We start from the raw sequence: 25,394 nt of genomic DNA on the forward strand, positions 1-25,394 counted from the left end.
ACACATAGAAAAAGGCACATTAATCATGAGTTTCTGGGTCATATATGTATCACAAAGTGAACATACCTTTGTAAACACTATGCATACTGCACATATTAAGAAAGTTTGGCTGGGCATTGTGTCTGACGTCTGTAATCCCAGCACTTTGGGAGGCCAAGGAGGGCGGATCACTTGAGGTCAGGAGGTCGAGGCCAGCCTGACCAACATGGTGAAACCTTGTCTCTACTAAAAATACAAAAATTAGCCAGGCATGGTGGCACATGCCTGTAATCCCAGCTGAGGCAGGAGAATTGCTTGAATCCGGAAGGTGGAGGTTGCAGTGAGCCGGGATTGGGCCATTGCACTCCAGCCTGGGCAACAGAGCCAGACTCGGTCTCAAAAAGAAAAAAAAAAAGTTCCCTTTGTGCCTCACCACAAAATGTAGCCACAATCCTGACTCCTAACAGTGTACATTAATTCTCTCTGTTTGGAACTTTATATAAATAGAATTATACCACATACACTTTTGTATGAGAGTCCTGTCTTGTGTGTAGCAGTATTTTGTTCCTTTTCATTGTTTCGTTGCTTTAGAGTGTGAATATACCACAATTTATGTATTCATTCTACTGCTGATAAAAATATGGTTGTTTCCAATATTCTGAATATTATTAGTAATGCTTTTGTGAGCATTGTTAAGTATGTCATTTTTCTTATTCGTTCCTTTCTGGGAATAAAATTGTTGGGTAATAGGTTATCTCTGTGTGCCAATTTTATAGATATTGTTAAACAGTTTTCCAAAGTAGTTGTGCCATTTTACACTCCCACCAGTAGTGTAAGAGAGTTCCTATTCCTCCACATCCTTGCTAACACTTGGAAATGACAGTCTTTTAATTTTAGCCATCCTATTAGGTGTGTTGTAGTCTCTGAATGGGGCATTAATGTGTTTTTTCCTGATGACTGATGATGTTGAGCACTTTTCATATGCTTTTGTGAAATGCCCCTGCCTATTTTTCTATTGGATTGTGTATGTTTTCTTATTGATTTGTAAGCATTCTTTACATAGTCTCGGCACTGTGCCTTTATTAGTTATATGTGGCAAAAGTCTTCTCCCATACTCTTAATACTGTCTGTTGATTTTATTCTAGTCCAATTTATCAGTCTTTTATTTTATGGTTGGTATTCTTGTATGTTCTGTTTAAGAATTTTTCCATTGAAATAGTCTCTTATCTCCTAGAAGCTTTACATTTAGATCTGTAAACCATTTGTAATTGATTTTCACATATGGGCGAGCCATCCATCCATCAAGTTTCCTTTCTTTTCTCAGGTGGATAACCGGTAGACATAGTACTTTTCTTTTTTTAAAGGCCATTTATTCTTAGTCCTTAGCAACATTACGTTTGTCATAAATCAAGTCTCGTGTGTATGTGTGTATGTAGGACTTTCATTTTATTTATTTATTTATTTTTTAGATGGAGTCTCAAGCTGTTGCCCAGGCTAGAGTGCAGTGACACAATCGCGGCTCACTGCAAGCTCCGCCTCCCAGGTTCATGCCATTCTCCTGCCTCAGGAGAATACTCCCGAGTAGCTGGGACTACAGGGACCCGCCACCATGCCCAGCTAATTTTTTGTATTTTTAATAGAGATGGAGTTTCACCGTGTTAGCCAGGATGATCTCAATCTCCTGACCTCGTGATCCGCCCGTCTTGGCCTCCCAAAGTGCTGGAATTACAGGCGTGAGCCACCGCGCCCGGCCTATATGGGACTTTTTCTGGACTGCTTTCTGTTCCACTGGTCTTTGTATTCATCCTTGTGGCATAGCACACTATCTGATTACTGTAACTTTATAATAAGTCATTATATCTAGCGGCGTTAGAGCCCTTTCCCCACTTTGTTCTGCAAGATTGTGTAAGCTATTCTTAGCCCTTTGTATTTGCATGTATACTTGATTGTCAGTTATAAACAACAACAGAAAGACCTGCTAAAGGCAGTGAGAAATCACTGAAGTCAGAGTGATAATGACCAAAAGTTTTTTTCTAAGATTTTAAGAATAATTAGGTCAGCTCAAATCTAGAATCTTTTAAGATTAAAGTATGCCCTTTTTGTTATTTCAGTATTAGTCTTGTAGTTTCTTATAGACTATTTAATAAATTGGCCTTATTAAAAAAAAAAAACAGCTACTAATGGTTAAGGTACATACTTGTTTGAAATTTGATATTTATGAAAATATACAAACTAAGAACATAATTAAATGATCTTGATTTTTTTATTTTTTATTTTTCAGAACATCTGTGATAACAGTCTTCTGTAAATCGAACTTTCGAAGAATTCTCTGAAAGAACCAAGTAGAATATTCTTACATCATGACTTACTCTGAATGCAAGAACAAGAAATAGGTTTATCTCTAAATATAATGAAGGGCTGTGTGTAAACACTGACCCTGACTCAATTCTAACAAGCATTTTAGACATGAGTTTACATCGGCAAATGGGTTCAGATCGAGATCTTCAGTCCTCTGCTTCATCTGTGAGCTTGCCTTCAGTCAAAAAGGCACCCAAGAAAAGAAGAATTTCAATAGGCTCCCTGTTTCGGAGGAAGAAAGATAGCAAACGTAAATCAAGGGAGCTAAATGGCGGGGTGGATGGAATTGCAAGTATTGAAAGTATACATTCTGAAATGTGTACTGATAAGAACTCCATTTTCTCTACAAATACCTCTTCTGACAATGGATTAACTTCCATCAGCAAACAAATTGGAGACTTCATAGAGTGCCCTTTGTGCCTTTTGCGGCATTCTAAAGACAGATTTCCTGATATAATGACTTGTCATCATAGATCTTGTGTGGATTGCTTACGACAATATTTAAGGATAGAAATCTCTGAAAGTAGAGTTAATATTAGTTGCCCAGAATGTACTGAACGGTTTAATCCCCATGATATTCGCTTGATATTAAGTGATGATGTCTTGATGGAAAAATACGAAGAATTTATGCTTAGACGGTGGCTTGTTGCAGATCCTGATTGCAGGTGGTGTCCAGCTCCAGATTGTGGGTAAGAAGATATTGTTTGATTTTTCTTGAGTTAATTTTTTTCTCTGTGGATAAAATAATTTGCTGTTACTCAAAAGAAAAATTTTTACATGCTGGAGAATTCATTCAACAGGCATGTTGAGTGCACACCATGTATCAGGCACTATGCTAGGTGTTAAAGGCAGTGATCCTGCCTTACTCATTTCTATATTGTCTCTGCATTACATATTCACTGAGCAGTTTTAGAAGAAAAGGGTAAGGTGGTAGAGTTCAGGATCTAGTTGTATACAAAATTGGTTTTCTCATCCATTTGGAGAATTTTCATTTTGGAATAACAGACGAAATGATGAGCATTGTTTGTGAAGAGGAGGTTATTTGTGGTCATAAACTCAAATGACCCTCTTCCTTATTTTTTCTCTTTGTTGACATGTTTCTTATGAGAGATAAATGGCCCTTTTGAAAGGTACCTACCTCAGCATGTGCCACAGTATGATGTGTTCATGTTGATATACATAAGCATTTGCTAGTTTCAAGTTCTAGGGGTTATGTAATATTTGATTTGCCTCAAGTTTTTGAATTAACACATACCGTATTCTCAACATTTAAAACAAAATAATTTTGTGTATATATTTGATTATTATGTTGATGAGCAGCTCCTGTTTATAGAGCATTTATTGTGTACAGTTGTCAGAATTAGGGAAACAGTAGTCATATACTATTCAAGAATAGTAAAAGCCACAAACAATTAATGTGATATGTAGCATACTATTAGTAAACCAGAGATTATAAGTAACGTTTGGGGCAATCCAGAACTTCGGAGATTATCTGGGTATAATCTCAGAGGCAAGACTGGGATGTGAGTTTCATTTATCAGATTACAATTTCAAGACTCGTTACCTGAATCAAATCCACTATTTAAAAATTTCTTGAGTACTGAATTTTCAGATCGCATCTAACCTACATTCCATAATTTTAAATGAGAAAAGTAGTGTTTCCTGCCTGTGCAAATCCCAGTTTTCCCAGGTATCACTAGCACTTTACCATCCACCAAGGATTTCTGTGTAGTATACAACATTTTTAAATTACCCTATTAATATTTTATGAATTAATTAATTGTATGTAGGGTTCAGATGTTATTCATTATCAGATTTGAATTATGCTGGCCTATACTACAGGGAACTTATACTGTAATATAGATAAACAACAAAATATGTTATGAATGCTCTCTAAACTGGGCCAAGGTTAGCTGTGTTTCCAGGTGTAATGGCAGAAGCAAACTCTGGGATGTATGCAGGGCTAAATTTTCAAGAAAAAGGTGGGAAGAAAATAGAAATAATGAACAGTAGCTTTAAATAACTTGAGCAGAAGACAGTATTCTGACAGAAAAACAGCTTGAATGTGATTGAATCGCTCTTGATCCTGTGAACCGACCCCCACATAACGTTTTCACAGGTGCAAGTGTGCGTTTCCGCTGGTGCGCAAGTGCAAGTTATACTCTTGAAATTAGAGTAGATTTCAAGTAGGATAGCAAATTTTAGTTTTAAAAAAACTTCTTGTGAGTTGTTAAAACAAATACTCCCATAGCAAGAGTTCAAATACTGAGGAATATGTCTCTTATGTTTCATCTACAGAAAGTGTGTGGTTTTTCTGTGTATCCTTCATAGAACCCCAGGGTGCAAGAGGTGCTTCATACTTTCCTCTAAATTTTTAATAGCTTAAAAAAAATCTGCGACTGGGCGTGGTGGCTCATGCCTGTAATCCAGCACTTTGGGAGGCCAGGGTGGGAAGATAACTTGAACCCAGGAGGTTGAGGCTGCAGTGAGCCGTGATTGCGCCACTATACTATATGCCTGGGCCACTATATGCCTGGGCAACAGAGCAAAGCCCTGTCTTAAAAAAAAAAAAAATCTGATAGTGATAAAACAAAGGAAAAGGAGACTTAAGTTGTCACAGCCTTTGGCCAGGAAATATTAAGACAATAAATCCAGGGGCACAAACCTTCTGGTCACTTAATTGCTGTATATTATCTTGTCCTGGGTTGGTTGATAATGTCATCATAATATATAGTTAACATTAGCAACCTAATTGAACATAGTAGGTAGGGCTAAAGCAAATTATAATTTGTATAAGAATTGATTTTAGGGGAAGCATGCCAAACCAACTGGAAAAGGATTGATTATTCAACATATAGAATTAGTTATTTGAGGGGGAAAACATTAGATTGTCACCACATATGTTAAAATCAAAACAGATGACAGATGTGTAGGTTATATAAATAAAAGGAAAAAATCAAAAGAAAATATAGGTGAATGATTAGCTAACCTACTGCCACATTGTGTATTAAAATTGAACGCACATTTATTATATAACTGAGAATTTCAACTCCTAGATCAGTACTGTAGAGAAAATATTTACTTGTGTACCAGGAGATTTGTATAAGGATGTTGCACAATAACAAAGCAAAACAAAAAAAAAAAAGTTCATTAACAGTAGAATAAATATATTTAGTTTATTGGTTACCCCTTGAGAGTAGTAAGAGGGGATGCGAACTTCAGCGGGGAACCAGGTTACTTCTAAAGCCACTGATAATAAAGGTTCTGATTTCCAGTTCATGCTTAGTATACTGGCATAATTTTTAATAGCACTACATTTCTTAAGTGTTCCAATTTAGATTGTGAGTTAATAATCATCCTACTGATAATGTTCTTAACTTGTGTGGTACATACAGGAGTATTTATTTTACTATTCTTTATAAACCCTTTTATATATATTTCTTAATAAAAATTTTTTTCAGAAACTCATACTTTGGGATATTTTGGCACATTTTCTTCTCATTGAGACTTCATTGTTAAAAAGTAAAATGGCTCAGTATTAATATTTTAGAGACGATAATTCAAATGTTAACTCAAGTATAAAATATCATAAAATAATAGAAACATTTGCTTTACTAGACTCTTACTATGAAAGCAACCACATGATTGTTATGTAAGTTTAACAAATAATTGTCCTTGATTAATTTGGCTATACATTAATTTTTGGTGTTATTGGTTGTCAGTAGTCTTACCCACAAAGGAGAGAGGAAAAAACATCACAGAGATTACTTTTGTGTATTTTGTTTTATACTTGGCATGTACTGCTCTGTAAGTTGTTATGGTCGTATTTCACGTACTTGATGATGTAGGTTTTGTGGTTGTGTTTTGAAGAAAATGTCACCCAATAATATAAAATTCGTGTGTATACTTTGAAAACATAGGATACTATACAAACCCTCATTAAAAGTTAGCTTTACTTATTATGAGCTGTAAATACCTGATTTTGAGTCCCTATTCTATCATGTTACAAGGATTAAATGAGATCTTTAATGCTATTACTAGCAAAATTCCTAGTACACAGTAAACTTGTCATTGCTCTTACTATTCTTCATCTCTATTTCCAAAGTTTTGCTTTTTTAAAAAATCAGATAATCATTCAAATATTTAATGCACCTATGTGCCAGGTACTGGAGATTTATTAATGAACACAAGACAAAAATCCCTGACCTACTGGAGCTTACTGAAGCCTTTGAAACACACAGAGGACCCCCCTTTTTTTAAAAAATTAAAACCCCATTTTTTATTTAAATCTGGCATAGGGAATATTGGTAAATTTCTGAATATTTGGTTTTTATTAAAAAAAAAGAAATGTTTAGCCACGGTGCCAGGACCATAGGCATATATGTAGTATTTAGCCTCTTTTATTATATAACACACTTGAAATGTTCTTTTCCAGAAATGCTAGATGTGAAATTAATGAATTTTTTCTTTTGCATTTGTTATTTGTAAACATGGCCATTTTCTCTATCTGACATTAATTTTACTGAAACATACAGTTTAACACACCTTGAGAAATACTGTACTTACCACAGAGTAGAAAAGAGTTCTACCTGACCTGATTTCCATTTAAGATCTCTTGGGGTTTCTGACCTAATATTCTTTCCACTCTTGAGGGCTAGGACTGATCACACTTGTTTAAAGGACGGTGTTTCTAAAAATCCCACTTGAGGAGGGGCCCAGAGGGCCAAATTTGAGTGCTGTGATTTAACCAGAGTGAGTCTCGCTAGACAGCTTCTAGAACATGCCAGTCCTCACAGGTTCAGAGAAAAATACAGCCATAGTTAAGGAGAAAAATTGGGGGAGGGATCCCATTGTGCAAGGAGGAGAAGCATAGAAGCTGCCTTGAATAAAAATATCTGATTACCTTCTGCCTTGGAGTCCTAGTTTGTATATTGTCTAGGCAGACAGCAAAAAGTTGTTGTTTTGGTTTCTATCACCTGTTTCAGTTGGCTGAGGCCACCCTGCTACCAGCACACATTATCCCTGTCATCCCATGTGAGTGCTTCTGACTTTGCTGGGGAGCTTTGAATATACAAGAACATTTATTATACTGGGACGTAATTAATGATTTATTGTCTGTGGGCCTCCCAGTGATCCTCCAGAAAAGTTCCTTTTTGCTTTCGGAACCACAGGCTAACCTCATGCTCAGTAAAAAAATTGTTCAATGAACCAGCCTGACTGTATGCCACTAGCATAACTCATATACTTTTGGGTAATGTAATCAACTGTAATTGGCTTTGCAAGCTTCAAGCTGGTTTGCTATGACATTTAAATGGCTTTCAATGATAACTTACTCTGGTGGAGAATATTGTTCTTAATGGATTAAAAAAATAGGGCTATAGGCTTAGGGACTAAATAACATGTATTTTTAGAATTCTAATTAATGTCTGTGTAACTCTCATTCTCATCCTACAAAGATGTGTTTTAACTATACCTTGACCATCTTTTGACATGCTGGAAATGCTTTTGTAGACTGGCCTTTTACAAATTTTGCAGAGACCACAGATCCTACTTAGATTTTATCCAGAGAAAATAAGTACATGGGACTTAGAAAACAGATTTGGGGTATAAAGAGCCATAATGAATAAACTACATTTCAGGGGAAGTTGTAATTCATGACTAGTGATAAATTATATATGTTAGAACACACATACATAAGCATATTCTAAGAGTTAATAGCTTGAACTGAGAGTGCTATTTTTAATTTATTCTTCCTAACCATAAAATTAATCCAGGTATATTTTAACACTAAATAATTCAGTATACTATGGGGGTAGTTCTTTGAAGTTTAAAAATCACATTTTCTGTGTCTTCTGACAATGTAATAAACTTTAAGCATTTCAGATTTTGAGTTTTTTGACTAGGGATGCTCAACCTGTATATTACTCCTGTATCAAACATTGTTAATTGATACTAAGATTTTTGGTGGTGTTTTAATGAGTCAATAAAAATAACATGCTTCCCCTCCACCCTCATTCAAGACCATGTTAACATATGACCCAGGAGACATGTCAGCTTTCTCTAATTAGTTGACTAAAGAATGTGGCTTTGGATATGCAGCCAAAATGGCTTGCTAGCACTTCATCCCTAAGTTGGACAGACTTCCCCAATTAGTCTCAGGCATGCAGGCCTGAGAACAACTGAAGGCCTCTCCTGCAGCATGTAGTGGAAAACAGAACAGAACGCATCCTGTCTGCAGGATGCAAATCCTAGAAAAGGGAACCAGGAGATGAGCCTCACTTTGTCTAGACCTTCTTTCAAGTATCTTAAGTAAGTTATTCCTTTTTCACTGGAATAATCAAAACGTTAAAAATAGAATCATGAGCCTCTTGATTCTGATATAAAACTTGACTGTTCCCCTTAACTGGATCAAATAATTTTGGTATTTCTGATTATATTTTCTTTCTGTTCTTACTTTAAAGATAAAAGAAAGTTATTTAAAGATATGTTAAAAGCTTTATGCTTTAAAAAATTATTTTGGACTTACAGATACTTCTTCATTCTCTTTTAATCTACAGAAGTGACATGAGAGACAGTGTCATTTTTTAATCAAAATATTTATTGAGACTGTCATGTCTTTCTTAGGATTACATTTCGTGTTAGGTATGTTTTTTTTCTTCTTACTTGTTCCTTACAAGGAATTTGCTCCAGGTAGAATATATCACCCCAGCTGGTACCCCTACTTGCTTGATGTTATCAATAGTATAATTTGTAAAACGTTAGTACTATGAAATTCTCCCAGGAGATATTATAAATGATTTAATTTAAATAAATTAAGAAAATACTGCATACTATGTACTGAACATTGGTATGTTAAAAATTCTTTTAGCAAATCCTATAATAGAAAACAAAAACTTCTTTAATTTTACTTGGCATTTTCCTAACTTGACCACTGAGTTCTTAGTGTGGATCACCTGTTAACAATGCAGTGAACAGAAAATACTTCTGGAGAGACTGCTGTTTCAGCCTCTTCCTGTCTTCCCCACTTTCTTCCTGTCCATCCACTCCTAGGTTAAGCATTTCAAGTACAGTAGCTAGAGACCTTCAGCTGAAGGATAGAGAAGGAAAGTGAGGCTTGAATTAAATAATGGACTATAGAAAGAAATGGAGCTAACCACCAAACTAAGGTTTGGGTGCTGTTTGAGCCAGAGGTGTTCAGTTATTTCTGAGACCTTCTATTGAGCCTGTTGTTTTTCCAAATACCACTTATTATACCAGAGCAGAGAGACTCCAGGAATTTTCTGTAAAGCAAGGGTTTTGTACTTAATTTAGTTTTACCATTTGCTTCCATTATAATTTAAGAGTTATTTTTCAATGGAAAATAAATTCAACTCCCACAAAAGGAAAGTCATCTTCAAGAGGCCTAACAAGCTGTTTTCAAAATGTGTGAATGCTAGGTACATTTAATTTCTTGATATATTACAGAACTTGCCTAATACTGTTATGGTTAGGATTGAATACATATGAATGTGAAACACCTCTGTAGGAAGCACTCAATGAGTGTTAGTGTAAGAAAAAACTACTAAACAAACTGCTCTAACTTTTGTCATCAGATTATACATTTATGAAAACGTTTGGTCATATTATTAAAGTAATCCTGTTTTTCTTTGGAATTTGACTTGAATGTTTAGTTCTAGGGGAAGGACATCTTAGCTTTTCCATTTAAAAAATACTGAGAAGTAGCATAAAATGTTGGTACTTTAACATTTGAGTACACATAATGTGCCGTGAACTCAACTCTCCTTTTCGCTGTACCCCGTAACCCTACCTCTCCTGTCTTCCTCTCTTCTCTCCCCATCTCTCTTCACAGACACACAAACACTACATATGTATAATCTTATTTTAATCTCACAACTCTTATTTATTATTTCCTAGTTTTGGGATATATTTTGACCAAATGTCAGGTGGCCAAAGTCAGATATCTCCATCATAGTATGATGAACTTATGGGATACAAGAATAAATGGAAATTTTTATTTAATTTTTAAAAACTAGCAATCAAGGGCGGGGCACTGAATGGAGATTTATTCAAATCCAGCCCTGCCCCTCAATGACTGGCCAATTCACTTTATTTCTTTTAACTTCAGCTTTATTATCAAAGTGGAGGAATTACAATTATAAGTAATCATAGGGAGTATAGAGATAAAGTGCTCTAAGATAGCTATCTTAAGAGATTGGAGTTATGAAAAATTAAACAATGAAATCAGAAATGAAGCCAGGAGTGGTGGTTCACACCTGTAATCCCAGCACTTTGGGAGGCCAAGGCCGGCAGATGAGGCCAGGAGTTGGAGACTAGCTGGCCAACATGGCAAAACCCCATCCCTACTAAAAATACAAAAAATTGAGGCTGGGTGCGGTGGCTCACACTTGTAATTCCAGCACCTTGGGAGGCTGAGGCGGACGGATCACTTGAGGTCAGGAGTTTGAGATCAGCCTAGCCAACATGGCAAAACCGCATGTCTACTAAAGATACAAAAAAAATAAGCCAAGCGTGGTGATGCGCACCTGTAATCCCAGCTACTTGGGAGCTTGAACCTGGGAGGCAGACGTTGCAGTGAGCCGAGATTGTGCCACTGCACTCCAGCCTGGGCAACAGCGAGACCATCTCAAAAGTAAATAAAAAATGAAATAAAAATACAAAAATTGGCCAGATCTGGTGGCTGACGCTTGTAATCCCAGTTACTTGGGAGGCTGAGGCATGAGAATCACTTGAACCTGGGAGGTGGAGGTTGCAGCGAGCCAAGATTGTGCCACTATGCTCCAGCCTGGGTGGCAGAGTAAGACTCTTGCCTTGGAAAAAAAAAAAAAAACTGGCAATCAAATATTAAATGTTTGACATGATAATGCAGGATTGGTAATTTCCCCTACACTACTAGCTATTAGTTTGCTCCTGATAAATACACCGTGTGTGTATATATATATTTTATACTGTCTATTTTAAAAATTCTAAATAGATGTTCACTTTAACATCAACACTATTCATATAATTCAAGAGAAAGTTTTATAGTAATGTATTTTATAGGAGGAACACTGTATTTGGTATGAAGTTTGGATAAATCTCAAAAATCTTGTTCTCTATAAGCAGCCAGTTTCGATGCGCTTAAGTCTCTAGACTCAGAACTGTAAGGAATTATCATCTGAAAGCAATTCATGAAGCTATTTTGAAGTTTAATTATCGAGAAGATCTGAACAGAGTTAGAAATAAAAGGAAAAAATTGAGAAGAAAATATGCTTTAGGTTCACAGTTTTCTCGCCAAACCCCTTCATGTTTTTATGGAAATTGTACCAGATTTTGGAACTTGTCATGAAATTTTTAAAGGGCAATATTGATTGTTCTGCTTTTAATTCTTGTCAAGAAGAAGCACATTAATTTTTTTTTTTACTTAAATCATTAAAAATTAGGTCAGTTCTTAAAAGTTTGTGTGGTGCTGTGAATACTAGTATATTGAGCAGCCTTCTACAAAGGTTGGAATTATATGTAACTGAATTTCTATTAATCTGCCTTGTGTATTTTTATAAATATTATTTGCTCAGAAACGATGTATTCTTCCTAAATTTATATAGGTAAAGCACTCTCAGTGTTCATATTAGCTGTAAATTGTTCTCCTATTTAATTATTTGAAAGTTAAGCATGTACCTAAATTTGGCGTTTACAGTCATCACAAAGATTATAGCATTTTACTCTTGCAACATACTGGACATTTAAGTTAGCCAGTAAAATTTCACCATATAAAGTATTTGTATTGTTAAGTTATGTCTAAAGTGCCAACCAATATTTATTTTAAGATGAGTATTCAGATATTAATATTCAGTCCTAATAACATACATTATTTATATTATTTATGTAGAAATGATAGTCACTTGTATGATCACGTGGTCAGTAGTCAAGCACAAGTGCAGGGCTGTGAGAAATGTCATCAAAGCAGCCATTTGCTTATTTGGCATTCTAAAGGCCAAGGCCAAAGCTGAAGATTATTTTGGCTGAATACTGAGGCTAAGCCAAACTAAAGTGAATGCTTGTTTTATGTATGAGAAAACTTAGTTGTAGGGAGATTATGTAATTTACTTAAAATTACACAAATAATAAGTGGTGGAAGTAGAATTTGAACTGGCCATGCTAAAACCTCTTTGCTGCCTTTGTAAATTGTAACCAACTTCAGAAAATAGTTTTGGCATTGTCTCCTGCATACACAGATTTTCCCATTCTGCCCCTCCTCTTTCCTTCTTCCTTCCTTCAATAAAAGGTAGGTAGAGAAAAAGTTTGGAAGAGAATGCCATTTCCTTTTCACTGACATTATTGTTTTAAAACAAAGACTACACTTTAGTGTATAGATACTTTAGATTATAACTTTGATTTTAAGAAATGAGGTCTTTTTTCTTTATGTGGGATTGCAGTGAATAAGCTGTCTTGGGAATTTTAAAGCTCAGGGAAATGAGGCCGGGCGCGGTGGCTCAAGCCTGTAATCCCAGCACTTTGGGAGGCCGAGGCAGGCGGATCACGAGGTCAGGAGATCGAGACCATCCTGGCTAACACGGTGAAACCCCGTCTCTACTAAAAAAAAAAAAAAAAAACAAAACAAAAAACTAGCTGGGCGAGGTGGCGGACATGTAGTCCCAGCTACTCCGGAGGCTGAGGCAGGAGAATGGCGTAAACCCGGGAGGTGGAGCTTGCAGTGAGCTGAGATCTGGCCACTGCACTACAGCCTGGGCGGCAGAGCGAGATTCCGTCTCAAAAAAAATAAAAATAAAAATAAAAAAGCTCAGGGAAATGAAGCTTTGTTAAATGGCCCATTGCTGATTATACATTGCCTTTAATTCAGTCCTGTTTGAACATGTGTGTGATAGAGAATGGTAGTTAGATAATTGGTCTTTCAGAAATAAGATGGAATTTAAGATGTGTTTAAAGAGTATGTGGTACTTGGGAGGCCGAGGCGGGCAGATCATGAGGTCAGGAAATCGAGACCATCCTGGCTAACATGGTGAAATCCTGTCTCTACTAAAAAATGCAAAAAATTAGCCGGGTGTGGTGGTGGGCACCTGTAGTCCCAGCTAATCTGGAGGCTGAGACAGGAGAATAGCTTGAACCTGGGAGGTGGAGATTGCAGTGAGCCGAGATCACACCACTGCACTCTAGCCTTGGCAACAAAGCAAGACTGTCTCAAAAAAAAAAAAAAGAGTATGGTACTAAGGGACCAACAAGTCCAAAAATGGAGGGAACTCCTTGACTCTTAAAATCCTGCACAATTTTATATAGTATCTTGAAACTTAATTGCAATCTCAGTTACAGTTATTACTTAAATTTTATTGCCAGCTCTGAAAACTCCCCTAAATTTCCAGGCAAAAGGAAATATTTAGTATTTATAAAAGACATGCATTGATAAAACTTGATTGTTGCTGCTTTCAAAGGGAACTAGAAACTTCTAGAAATTTTTAAAATGAAAGTTTTATATAGGTAATGGTAGATTCACATGCAGTTGTAAGAAATAATTCGGAGATCCTATGTACCTTTCTCACTGTATGTCTCAGTGGTGCCATTTTGCACAAGTTATAGAACAGTATCAGAACCAGGATATTGGCATAGATACAGTCTACCAATCTCACTCAAATTTCCTGATTTACTTCTAGTTATTTCTGTGCAGTGTATTTAGTTAGATGTATTTTATCACGTTTAAGTTTGTGTATCCACCACCACAGTCAAGATACTGAACCAGTTCCATCACAACAAAGATCCCTCCCTCATTTTACTCCTTTTTTTTCTTTTTCTTTTTTTTTTTCGGTACAGTGGCGCAGTCTTGGCTCACTGCAACCTCTATCTGCCTCCCAAGTTCAAGCAGTTCTGCCTCAGCCACCCAGGTAGCTGGGATTACAGGTGTGTGCCACCATGCCTGGCTAGTTTTTTAAATATTTTTTCGTAGAGATGGGGTTTTACCATGTTGGCCAGGCTGGTGTTGAACTCCTGACCTGAAGTGATCTGCCCACCTCGGCCCCACAAAGTGCTGGGATTACAGGTGTGAGCCACCGTGCCTGGCCTGTGTTGCTCTCTTATAATCACATGTACTTCCCTCCACTCTTTCCCTGCCCCAATCCCCATTCCTAATCCTTGGCAACCACTAATCTGCTTGAATTTCAAAAATATTATATAAATGGAATCATACAGTGTATAACATTTTGAGATTGACTTTTTTCACTCAGTGTAATTCTCTGAAGATTCGCCTAAGGTGTTACTTGTGTCAGTACTTTCTTTATTGATGGTAGTGTGTATGCACTATAGCTTATTTAACCATTTACCTTTTGAAGGTCATCTGGGCTCATTCCAGTTTTGGTTATTATGAATAAGGCTGCTGTGAACATTAGTGTACACGTTTTTGTGTGAGCACAAATATTAATTTGTTCGGGATAAATGCCAAAGAATGCCCAGAATTTAAGTCATAAGTTTTTAAAGTGTCAGAAATATTAAGTCAGAGAAAGGTGTTCATGCTAGTCATGAATCTACCGTTCTCAGTCTTTAATCTGAAGCAAAAAAAAAAGAAATTAGTTTTGTTTTTTTTTTTTTTTTTGGCAGGAGATTGGCACCAAAGACCACTTTTGCCATGTATCTTACAAAGAAAAATGTGTGACTTCTGCATACCTACAAGATTATCACAAAATTTATAAATTGGCACAGTATGCCATTACCTGACAGTTAAAACTTACCTTTAGTCATTACATTTTTAAACAGGCATTCTTTTTTTCTTTTAACTTTTTCCACTTTAATAAGTAATTGTAGAAAATCAGAAATGTATAAACATATAAACAAGAAAATTAAAACCCAATACCAAGAAAACCATTATTAAGATTTTTGGTGTTTTTCCTTCTAGTCTTTTTTTGTGTGCATACAATACTGTATTAATTTAATATGGTTTTTTATAAAATTGGGATTAGGCTGACTGCAGTTTGGTGTCCTACTTAAAAGTTAAAAGTTGAGGGAGAGGGACAAGAGTTGAAAAACTACCTGTCAGATACTGTGTTCACTATTTGGGCAGCAGAATCATTAGAAGCCCAAACCTCAGCGTCATGCAATAGACCATGTAACAAACGTGCACACGTACCCCCTGAATCTAAAAAAAACCCCTGAAAGTTAAAAATTGAACTTTTAAAATATTTTACGCCATTTATATATCTTCATTCGTAAACTTCATTTTCCCCCATTTTTATATTGGTGAGATTGTGCTTATAACTGTTTGCTAATGTATAAATAGAAAATGTTTTTCAGGAATAATCGTTAGTTGGATACTTTTGAAATGAGTATCTCTTGTTTTATGTCACATTTTAAATCATTTTTCTTGTTCTTTCAAGATATGCTGTGATAGCATTTGGATGTGCCAGCTGTCCAAAATTAACTTGTGGGCGAGAGGGCTGTGGAACAGAGTTTTGCTACCACTGTAAACAGATTTGGCACCCCAACCAGACCTGTGATGCTGCTCGACAAGAGAGAGCCCAGAGCTTACGTTTGAGAACTATACGTTCTTCATCCATTAGTTATAGTCAAGAGTCTGGAGCAGCAGGTATTTATGTCTAATTTTTTCTAATGAAATATTTGACACAAAACACTAGTTATTTTAACTTTTTAAAGTTAAGTATTCCTGTTTTCCTTTCACTTGCCAAAAGTGTTTTTAAGTGCATTTCTATCCCAGAAGCACTCATTCTTTCCTGTGGAAGAAGGTGGTTCTGAAATTAGAAAGATTTTATTGTCCAAGAAAAAAGGAAAAACGGAAGTGTCATGATAATTTATGTAACTGATAGCCAAAGATGGTCTGAAACTGTTGATTATAAAGGTATTTGTCCAGGTGTGGTAGTCACGCCTGTGATCCCAGCACTTTGGGAGGCTGAGGCGGGCCAACCACTTAAGGCCAGGAGTTTGAGAACGGCCTAATCAATGTGGTGAAACCCCATCTCTACTAAAAATAATTTATATTCCTGCCAGCAGTGTATTGAGATAATCATGTACTTTATGCTACTAGAAAAAAAGTCTCATGAAGCTTTAACACAGAATATTCGACATTTAATACTTTTGTAAAGTAAATGTATTTTTATACTTGTTTGCTGATTGATTTGTTTCTCTTTCCTAAAGATTTCTGGAACTCAGTAGTATTAGTATTAATTTGTAGGTATGGGTTCAGAAGCAATTCAGAGAGGACCTGAATGTACCTAAACTGTTCCCTAAAGAGTCAGCAGTAGCCACTGGGTAGTTCACTTGGAAATGATATTCCTCTCCTCCAAGTAGGGGGTGTGTATTTATTGGTCACAGAATACACAGTCATATAGAGCAAGAGAGAATGACTCTGGAATCAGACTGCTTGAATTCAAATCCCACATCCTCTGCTTATTCCTTGTGCAATCTTGAGCAAGTTACTTGTCTCATCTTTAAAATAAAGATACTGGTCAGTCATGGTGGCTCATGCCTGTAATCCCAGCACTCCGGGAGTCTGAGGCAGGCAAATCACTTGAGATCAGGAGTTCAAGACCAGCCTGGGCAGCTTGGTGAAACCCTGACTCCACTAAAAAAATACAAAAATTAGCCGGGCGTGGTGGCGGGTGCCTGTAATCCCCAGCTACTTGGGAGGCTGAGGCAGGAGAATCATTTGAACCCAGGTGGCAGAGGTTGCAGTGAGCCGAGATTGTGCCACTGCCCTCTAGCCTGGATGGCAGAGTGAGACTCCGTCTCAAAAAATAATAATAATAATAAATAAAGATACTAGTAATGCTTATATCCATATAGTTGAAATATTTCCTGGCTCATAGTAAGTGCTTTTGCTATATGAGGTAGGGGACCTTAGAGAAACCAGTCACTTTCTAGAGATTTAAGTATGTCTGGGCTATCATTCAATTAAAAAATGACAGAAATGGCTTTTATTGTTTTTTAAAATAAAGATCATGATTTAGTTATCCAGATGAATATTGGTCTTCCTCAATGTAGCCACCATGGGAGTTTTTGTGTTTATTTCAGCAGTACTTCCCTGGAATGCCTCATTGGCATAACCTTTAGGTTACGTCAGTTTAATATCAGTTTGATTTCTGAGAATGACTAGAAGTTCCTTTAGAGGTAAGTCTAACGGCTAGAGTATCATAACAGGTTGGATTATTGGTTTCAGATAGATGCAGAGTGAGATGTGACTATATGATCATGAGTGATTTTTCTTTTATATGAAGGAGATTTGAAGGTAATTATGAAAGAAAACCTTACCAAATGCTTTGAGCCAAACAATAACATTGTTGGAATAAATAGTCTCAAGGTGATTGTTTTTAAAAAAACTTCATTTGGAGTTTGTTCCATGTTTGTTTAAAAATCTTGGTGCAATGGCTCACACCTGTAATCCCAACACTTTGGGAGGCCAAGGCAGGAGGATTGCTTGAGCCCAGGAGTTCAAGACCAGCCTAGGCAACGTGGCAAGACTCCTTCTCTACAAAAAATTTAAAAAATTAGCCAGGCATAGTGATGGGCACCTCTGGTCCCAGCAAGCCAGAAGGCTGAGGTGGGAGGATCATTTGAGCCTAGGAAGTCAAGGCTGCAATGAAATGTGATTGTGCCACTGCACTGCAGCCTGGGTGACAGAGTGAGATCCTGTTTCCAAAAACAAGAGGGAGAATTAAAAGTGCAGTGAGGGCCGGGCGCCGTGGCTCGTGCCTATAATCCCAGCACTTTGGGAGGCCGAAGCTGACAGATTGCTTGAGCTCAGAAGTTCTCAAACTTCAGCAGCCTAGGCAACATGGTGAAGTCTCGTCTCTACTAAAAATACAAAAATTAGCCATGCGTGGTGGTGTGCACCTGTAGTCCCAGCTACTTGGGAGGTTGAAGTGGAGGATTGCTTGACCCCAGGAGGTGGAGTTGCAGTGAGCTGAGATCGTGCCACTGCACACTAGCCTGAGCGACAGAACAAGACCCTCTTTAAAAAAAAATTTAAAAAGTGTAGTGAACTTGGCTTATCACAGACTTGTAGAAAGTTAAAGAGGAAGCTACCATCTAAATGGTTTTATTACTCTTATTCCAGATATTTTGGTATTGTTTTCTGTATCATGATATGCTGAAAAACTAGTTGTACTTTTATTATTTATTAGTATAATAATTAGTTGTTTTTTTTTCCCTAATTGGTCACTGAAGATAAATGTGTGCTTAGTTACATAAGGTACATTAATATTTGTGTTTATAAAATAATACAATATTTATAGTATAATGTTTACATTTGTCTTTAAATTGTGACAGTAGTGCATCCACTTGAGGCTCTTTCTTATAGCTACTAGGTTTATGCACTTGGAGTTAAATTTTAAGTGAACCACGTATGTTATTTATAACATACGTGTTATATTTTAAGTGAACCACGTATGTTATTTATATAACCACGTATGTCATTTTTGTTACTGTAGTTTTCCCATTTTATAAAAATAAACTATTTAATTGGCTCCCCACTCCTGCCTGTGTCCCCTTACCACTACCACCCTTAAGAGATAATCTTTGTTAACATTTGAGGACATGGTGTTTTGTAACCTGTTGTTTTTTCTTAATATGACAGTGGCCCATATTTTAGCAGTAAACAAAAACATAAAGAAGACAAAAGCTTAGCCAAACACTGTAAATAGAAATGGGAAGCTTTTTCATATGAGGGAACTGTGGCTTAATTGATTCTTGGGGAATGGGGGATCAACTGACCTTAAACAATTTCATTTAGCATTTTTGCATTATGAGAGTATTTGGAGAGAAATATGCCATCCTATAATGTGCACAGTAAATTTTTCCTAATTTGTTGCTTTGAGGAAAGACACAAAGCAAACTAAACAGCCTTTCATAGGTAAATAAGTATAGAGAGTGAAAGATGTGGATATAAGTATATAGAGACCTATCAAAAATACATTGCTTGTGGTATTAATTCTCTAACGTGTAATTTTAGCATATTAAAAGGCTTTTTTATGTTTTTAGAACCATAGGAATAAATGGGGATGTTACCTTAGTTTGTTCCAAAGATTGCATGCATCAGTACCAAAGCTTGAGTCTTTTTACTCCCCCATCTTATTGAGATACCTACTACTTGAGCATACTCTGGTATGAGAAAGTTTATCGATTAACATGCTGCTTATGCGGATAGGATTAGCATTTCTTTAATTTGGTATACTATGTGTTGTATCAGGCATAAAAGCCAGCTTTTTTTAGTCATACCCCAATGTTTAAAATTGTTAAATGCAGACTTTATGTTCTTTTATCATTTAAATCATGCCATGAATATTTCTAATTTGTATATTCTAGTAATTATCAATTGTCTGGTCTGGCTGCTTAGAGTATTAGTTTGCTTAAAATTGCTTGAATCATTAAAATAAATACTAATTGTGAGCATTGACCAGATCTTAAGTTAAAAAAAAAAACTTGTAGAAAGAATGGAGTATAGCTTAATGCTTTATAATGTAAGACATTGGAGCAAATACTTAGATTCAGTGGTTAGCACTATAAATATCTTTACTAGACTGTGAGTAGTTGAAAAATATAGCTGGCTAATAGTAACTACAAGTTGCTATTTAAATGGATGCCAACATGCAAAATAGTTATAATTTTCCTAAAGTTATGTTATACTTGATTTTAACTGTGTGACACCATTGTGCATTGTAACCATATTATCATACAAGGAACATATACCAACAACAGTTGAGTAAACAGGTGAATAAATGAATAAAAAGGATAAATACAACTAATTTAAAAGTCATGAGCGTAACTAACAATGATTGCTTTTATTCTGAAACTGTTTTCCATGGTTTATAACATTTATAGCCATATGACTCTTCCCTAATCTCTTCCTTCCTTCCTTGTATTTTGGGTACTGATTCTTTGCAAGGTCCATCTCTCTTTCGTGTGAAGTAAAATACTAGGAAAAGGCTGCTTTTCTAAAGATACCTGTTTTACTATTCTTATAGTGCTTATAATTGATGTAATTAGAATAAATAAATTCATAGTCCTTTGGATATAGCACCTCAGATTAATATCAAATTGTCACCTCCTGTTAGTGTTCATTCACTAAAGGAATAGTATACAGAACGTGTACATTTGAATTAAGGGAAGATGGTTAGAAAAGTTCTAGAACCAGGAACTACCACTCAGAAGACTTCTGTGGGACCCAGACAAAGACAAACTTTACATAGTTCACAATTTGCTAGAGCTGTCCTTGATTCTCCTTTCTCTTTTTATTCTTTTGTTATTCTTTGTTCTCATTGTTTCACTACTATGTTTAAAAAATGTTTATAACTTGATATTTTAATGTAAAATATGTTCTCTTAGAAGGGAAGAAAAAATGCTTTATATGCTAAAAATAGCAGGCTGAGGCTATGAGTTAACAAACTACATCTTAAGATTTTTTGGCAGTACTACAATTGGTAAACTGCCAGAAGTTATTTTTAGACCAGTTTTATATGCCTAATAGATTTGTCTATGTTCCCAATAGCTGATGATATAAAGCCGTGTCCACGATGTGCTGCTTATATAATAAAGATGAATGATGGGAGCTGCAATCACATGACATGTGCTGTTTGTGGTTGTGAATTTTGTTGGTTGTGTATGAAGGAGATCTCAGATTTACATTATCTAAGGTAAGCTTATAGGAGGAGCTATTTATGTGTAAATGTAATTTTATATTGTAAGACAAAATAACTTGTCTTAAATTTGAGTTTTATAAGATACTTAAAGGGATTGGTTTTATTCTAGCTAAATAAATTTAAAAGAAACCAAGTTATTATGCTAGTCATTTGGAATTAATAACTAGTCAAAATAGGAAATGGATATTTCCTTTTTTTGTTTTTGTTAAACTAGAATGCTGGTAAGTATGTAATACCCTGTGTGATTATGCTAGACCATAAATACTTTAATTTAATTTTCCCGTACATAAATTTTATCATTTAGGCTACAGAGTGAGTTTATGATATAATCAGATAATTAATGCCTAAAAATAAGCATGTTTTGCATTAATTTACTGCTAAAAAATTAACGTAAGGGTTTGAGGGTAATGGAGGACTAGGGATAAATTTTTAACCTGAATCTCAGTTATCAGTATCTTGTTAATATAATTTATAGTGGTTCTTACCTTATACTTCCATTGAATTTTCCCATACATAAATTTTATCATTTAGGCTACAGAGTGAGTTTATGATATAATCAGATAATTGATGCCTAAAAATATGTATGTTTTACATTAACAGGACTAGGGATAAATTTTTAACCTGAATCTCAGTTATCAGTATCTTTTTAATAAAATATATAAATTATAATGTAATATCTAAATTATATATAAATTATAATATAAATATATAATACATAATAAAATATAACATAAAATAAGATATATCAGTATCTTGTTAATATAATTTATAGTGGTTCTTACCTTAGTTTAATGAACTCAGAATTTAAAGGGGAATAAAACTCCTAACTATGAGAAGTTGTTAAAAATAGTCATTGCTTTAATATATTGCACTAATTTGTTATTGTGGTGTTTTGCAGCAGTTATTTACATTATAATTTTTTCCATTAGTCCATCAGGATGTACTTTTTGGGGGAAGAAACCCTGGAGCCGAAAGAAGAAAATATTGTGGCAGCTGGGAACACTGGTTGGTGCTCCTGTCGGAATCGCTTTAATAGCTGGCATTGCTATTCCTGCAATGATTATTGGCATTCCTGTGTATGTGGGCCGCAAGGTAAAATGCATAATTCTTGTTAGTCCATTATGTTATTCTAAATCTTTAGATGTATTCTTTTAGTATTGATGATTTTTGGGTTTTTTTTTTTTAAGACAAAGGGTATCTTTAGTTTCCTCAGTATAAAACAGTTACTCTTTTTTCATAAATGTTTAGTGTTTGGCAAGCATATATAAATATGTATAAAGCAGACTTGCTTTAAAATGTTCTGAATCTGAAAATTTTAGTATGTTTATATTATAAAACTTTAAGAATAAAATATTGAAGGATACACACCTGGGATTTTTCTATAGGTATATCCTTGTAAGGTCAGGTCTATGAGATCTTTTTAATGAAAGTTAATAGCTAAATAACACATGCCCTCAGGGAAAAAGTAATTAGCCAGTTCTTGAATTATTTCTGCTGCAGTTCAAAGCTTGTTTTTTGGATTACTGCTATTAATAAATACGCTGTTTTGCAAATTATTAGAATCTTGTGAAAGTCCAAACACTAGTGAGTACCACTGGCCTCTAATTGATGAATTATATTTCATTAACTAAGCAAATAGTTCTTTTGTTAATGATTAATGGGATAATTTATGAGGTCCTAAGAAGTCTGTTATTGCCTAAATTAATAGAATCTCTGTATTGAGAAGAAACTTTCAGTAGGAGATAGCTAAAAGAAAAAAGAGAGAAATTTTCTTTGGTATCCAAGAAAATCAAAAAAATTAAAACTTTTTTTAAAAAATAAAAAGAAATTATCTAATCCCAACTTTGTACCCAGGCAGAACAAAGGAATAGCAGTTTTTAAAAAGGGAATTAACAGGCCGGGTGCAGTGCCTCACCCCTGTAATCTTAGCACTTTGGGAGGCTGAGGCTGGAGGATCACCTGAGGTCAGGAGTTCAAGACCAGCCTGGCCAACATGGTGAAACCCCGTCTCTACGAAAAATACAAAAAAAGATTAGCCAGGCATAGTGGCAGGTGCCTCTAATCCCAGACTCAGGAGGCTGAAGCAGGAGTATCACTTGAACCCGGGAGGTGGAGGTTGCAGTGAGCTGAGATTGCACCATTGCACTCCAGCCTAGGCAACAAGAGCAAAACTCCATCTCAAAAAAAAAAAAAAAGGGAACTAACAAGCAGGGCATGGTGGCTCACTCCTGTCATCATAGCGCTTTGGGAGGCTGAGGCAGAAGGATCACTTGAGGCTGGGAGTTGAAGACCAGCCTGAACAACATAGTGAGACCCCATCTCTCGGAAAAATTTAAAAATTATCTGGGCATGGTAGTATGCACCTGTAGTCCCAGCTACTTGGAAGGCTGAGGTGGGAGGATTGCTTGAGATGGGGAAGTGGAGGCTGCAATGAGCTATGATCATGCCACTTCACTCCAGCCTGGGCAATAGAGCAAGATCCTATCTCTAAAATAAGAAAAGGCTCTAAAGGTTTTCATACCGTGTCATAGGTGTTGTATGTACTTTTACTCATTTTAACCCTGCAGCAACCTCGATATTTTGGTCTCTGTGTGTTAAAATATTGAGATTTAGGAAAGGTTATGTGATAATATCTTCAGTTACACAGAAAGAAGCAGAGCTGAGATTTGAACTCAGAGGCATGAATTCTTAATATGAGTTCCCTGATTAAGTTTCATTAGCTGTTTGGGAACTTTAGTCATGGGGAAACCACCAACTCATGAAGCAACCCATTCTGTTGTAAAATGGCTACTAATTGTTACAAAATTCTTATGTTGAGTCAGATCTGTTTCCTTTTGTTTCATTTATTTCTGTTTCTAACTTCTGGGACCACACTGGGAATAAGGTTGATCCTCTGCTGTAAAACAGCTGAATTTTTTATATTCACCTTACATTTTATAATCAGAAAAATAACATATACTATTTCTTAAAAATTAGTTTTGGGACTGATGACAAACATATTTATAAGCCACATATTTATTTCTGAAGGTTTTAAGTAGTAAACTTGAACTTTAAAAAATGTTGGGCTGTGTATGGTGGCTCACTCGTCTGTAATCCTAACACTTGGGGAGGTTGAGGAGGGAGGATTGCGTTAATCCAGGAGTTTGAGACCAGCCTGGGCAACACAGTGTGACACCTTGTCTCTACAAAAAAATTAAATAGTCAGCTGGGAGTGGTGGTGCATGCCTGTAGCCCCAGTTACTAAGTAAGTTGGGGTGGGAGGATTGATTGAGCCTGTATGGTTGAGGCTGCAGTGAGCTGTGATTGTGCCACTGCACTCTAGTCTGAGCGACACAGAGAGAGACCCTATTTCCAAAAAAGAGAGAGAAAATAAAAAAATTCAAAATATAGTAGCTGATTATAATTTTTCATGTAGTTATTCAAATCAAGGTTTTGCTGAAAACAAAACTATTTATTCAGGTACTTAGAAATAGAAGGGAGAGAGAGACTGTTGTACCACATGTACCTACAAATAATTTATAGAGGAGAGATTATTTACCTCATTGTTTAGGTCATAGGGTACAGTTACAGGTCTCCTTTTTTTAAACATGTATCCAAAGGTTTGTAAATGAATGAATTAATTTTCCATTGAAATAATGTTCTGTGGTGCTTTGGGATCCCAATCAGCCCAGGAAAACCTGCTAAGTCAATAAAGTACTCAAAAGCTGAGCCTTCACTTAATGAAAAGTAGAGAATGTGGCAAAAAATAGTAAACAGAAAATTTAAGTTGAAACAGAAATAGTGGAATGATGTGATCACTGTAGTCGAACATTGGTGCTTGAGGCTGAAAAATTTTCTAGAAGACTCCTTTCTTTTGGCAGCCTGCCTTTGCAAGTCTGCTCCATCCGTTGTGCCTTTTCTCTTCTTCAGTGCTAAGTTTCCCAGGAGTGGGAGTGGGGAGGAGCAGGAATTAGCTGCAGTGCTGAAGGATAATGAAAGGTACCTTGGGAAGGTCTGCCATCTCTGCCTGCATGGACTGTGTAGGGAAATGAGGAGGCTCATTGACAAGGAACCTCTAGTCAATGCTGGGAAATGGGATTCTGACTAGGAAATAGAAAGGTTTCTTGTCCCATACATGCATCACCCACCTCCCACCCCAACTTTTCCACTGTTTTCCATAACACTCATCATACTTTACAGCCTTCCAAAGGCCAAAGGTATTATACCATGTAATAATAGATTATTTTATAAGTCCCACCTGTAATATTGTTTATAAGTCATTTTATTTTAGAAGGTCCACATACTTTTGAGGCTGTTTTGAATTTGTCTTGAAACAGGGGGAAAATGTACTTTATTAGCCCTTGCAAACCATGAAAATAAAGATCTCAAAGTTCATGTAATTTCACAAGCCACTTTTTAATCACTGCTTCT

The 25,394-nt window shown here is 35.9% G+C and overlaps 1 protein-coding gene across 1 annotated transcript in view; it reads left to right on the forward strand.

The window, feature by feature from the left end:
• Positions 1-2,338: 2,338 nt before the first annotated feature.
• LOC113224952 (E3 ubiquitin-protein ligase RNF19A-like) overlaps positions 2,339-25,394 on the forward strand; it is a 31,467-nt gene continuing 8,411 nt past the window's right edge. The window contains 5 exon segments of the mRNA XM_026454957.1: positions 2,339-2,369; positions 2,372-3,026; positions 15,711-15,919; positions 20,834-20,978; positions 21,914-22,076. Of these exon segments, the coding sequence (XP_026310742.1) occupies positions 2,354-2,369; positions 2,372-3,026; positions 15,711-15,919; positions 20,834-20,978; positions 21,914-22,076 (1,188 nt within the window). The 5' untranslated portion in view covers positions 2,339-2,353.

This window comes from Piliocolobus tephrosceles, chromosome 7 (assembly GCF_002776525.5).
Source record: "Piliocolobus tephrosceles isolate RC106 chromosome 7, ASM277652v3, whole genome shotgun sequence".
Lineage (NCBI taxonomy): Eukaryota > Metazoa > Chordata > Mammalia > Primates > Cercopithecidae > Piliocolobus > Piliocolobus tephrosceles.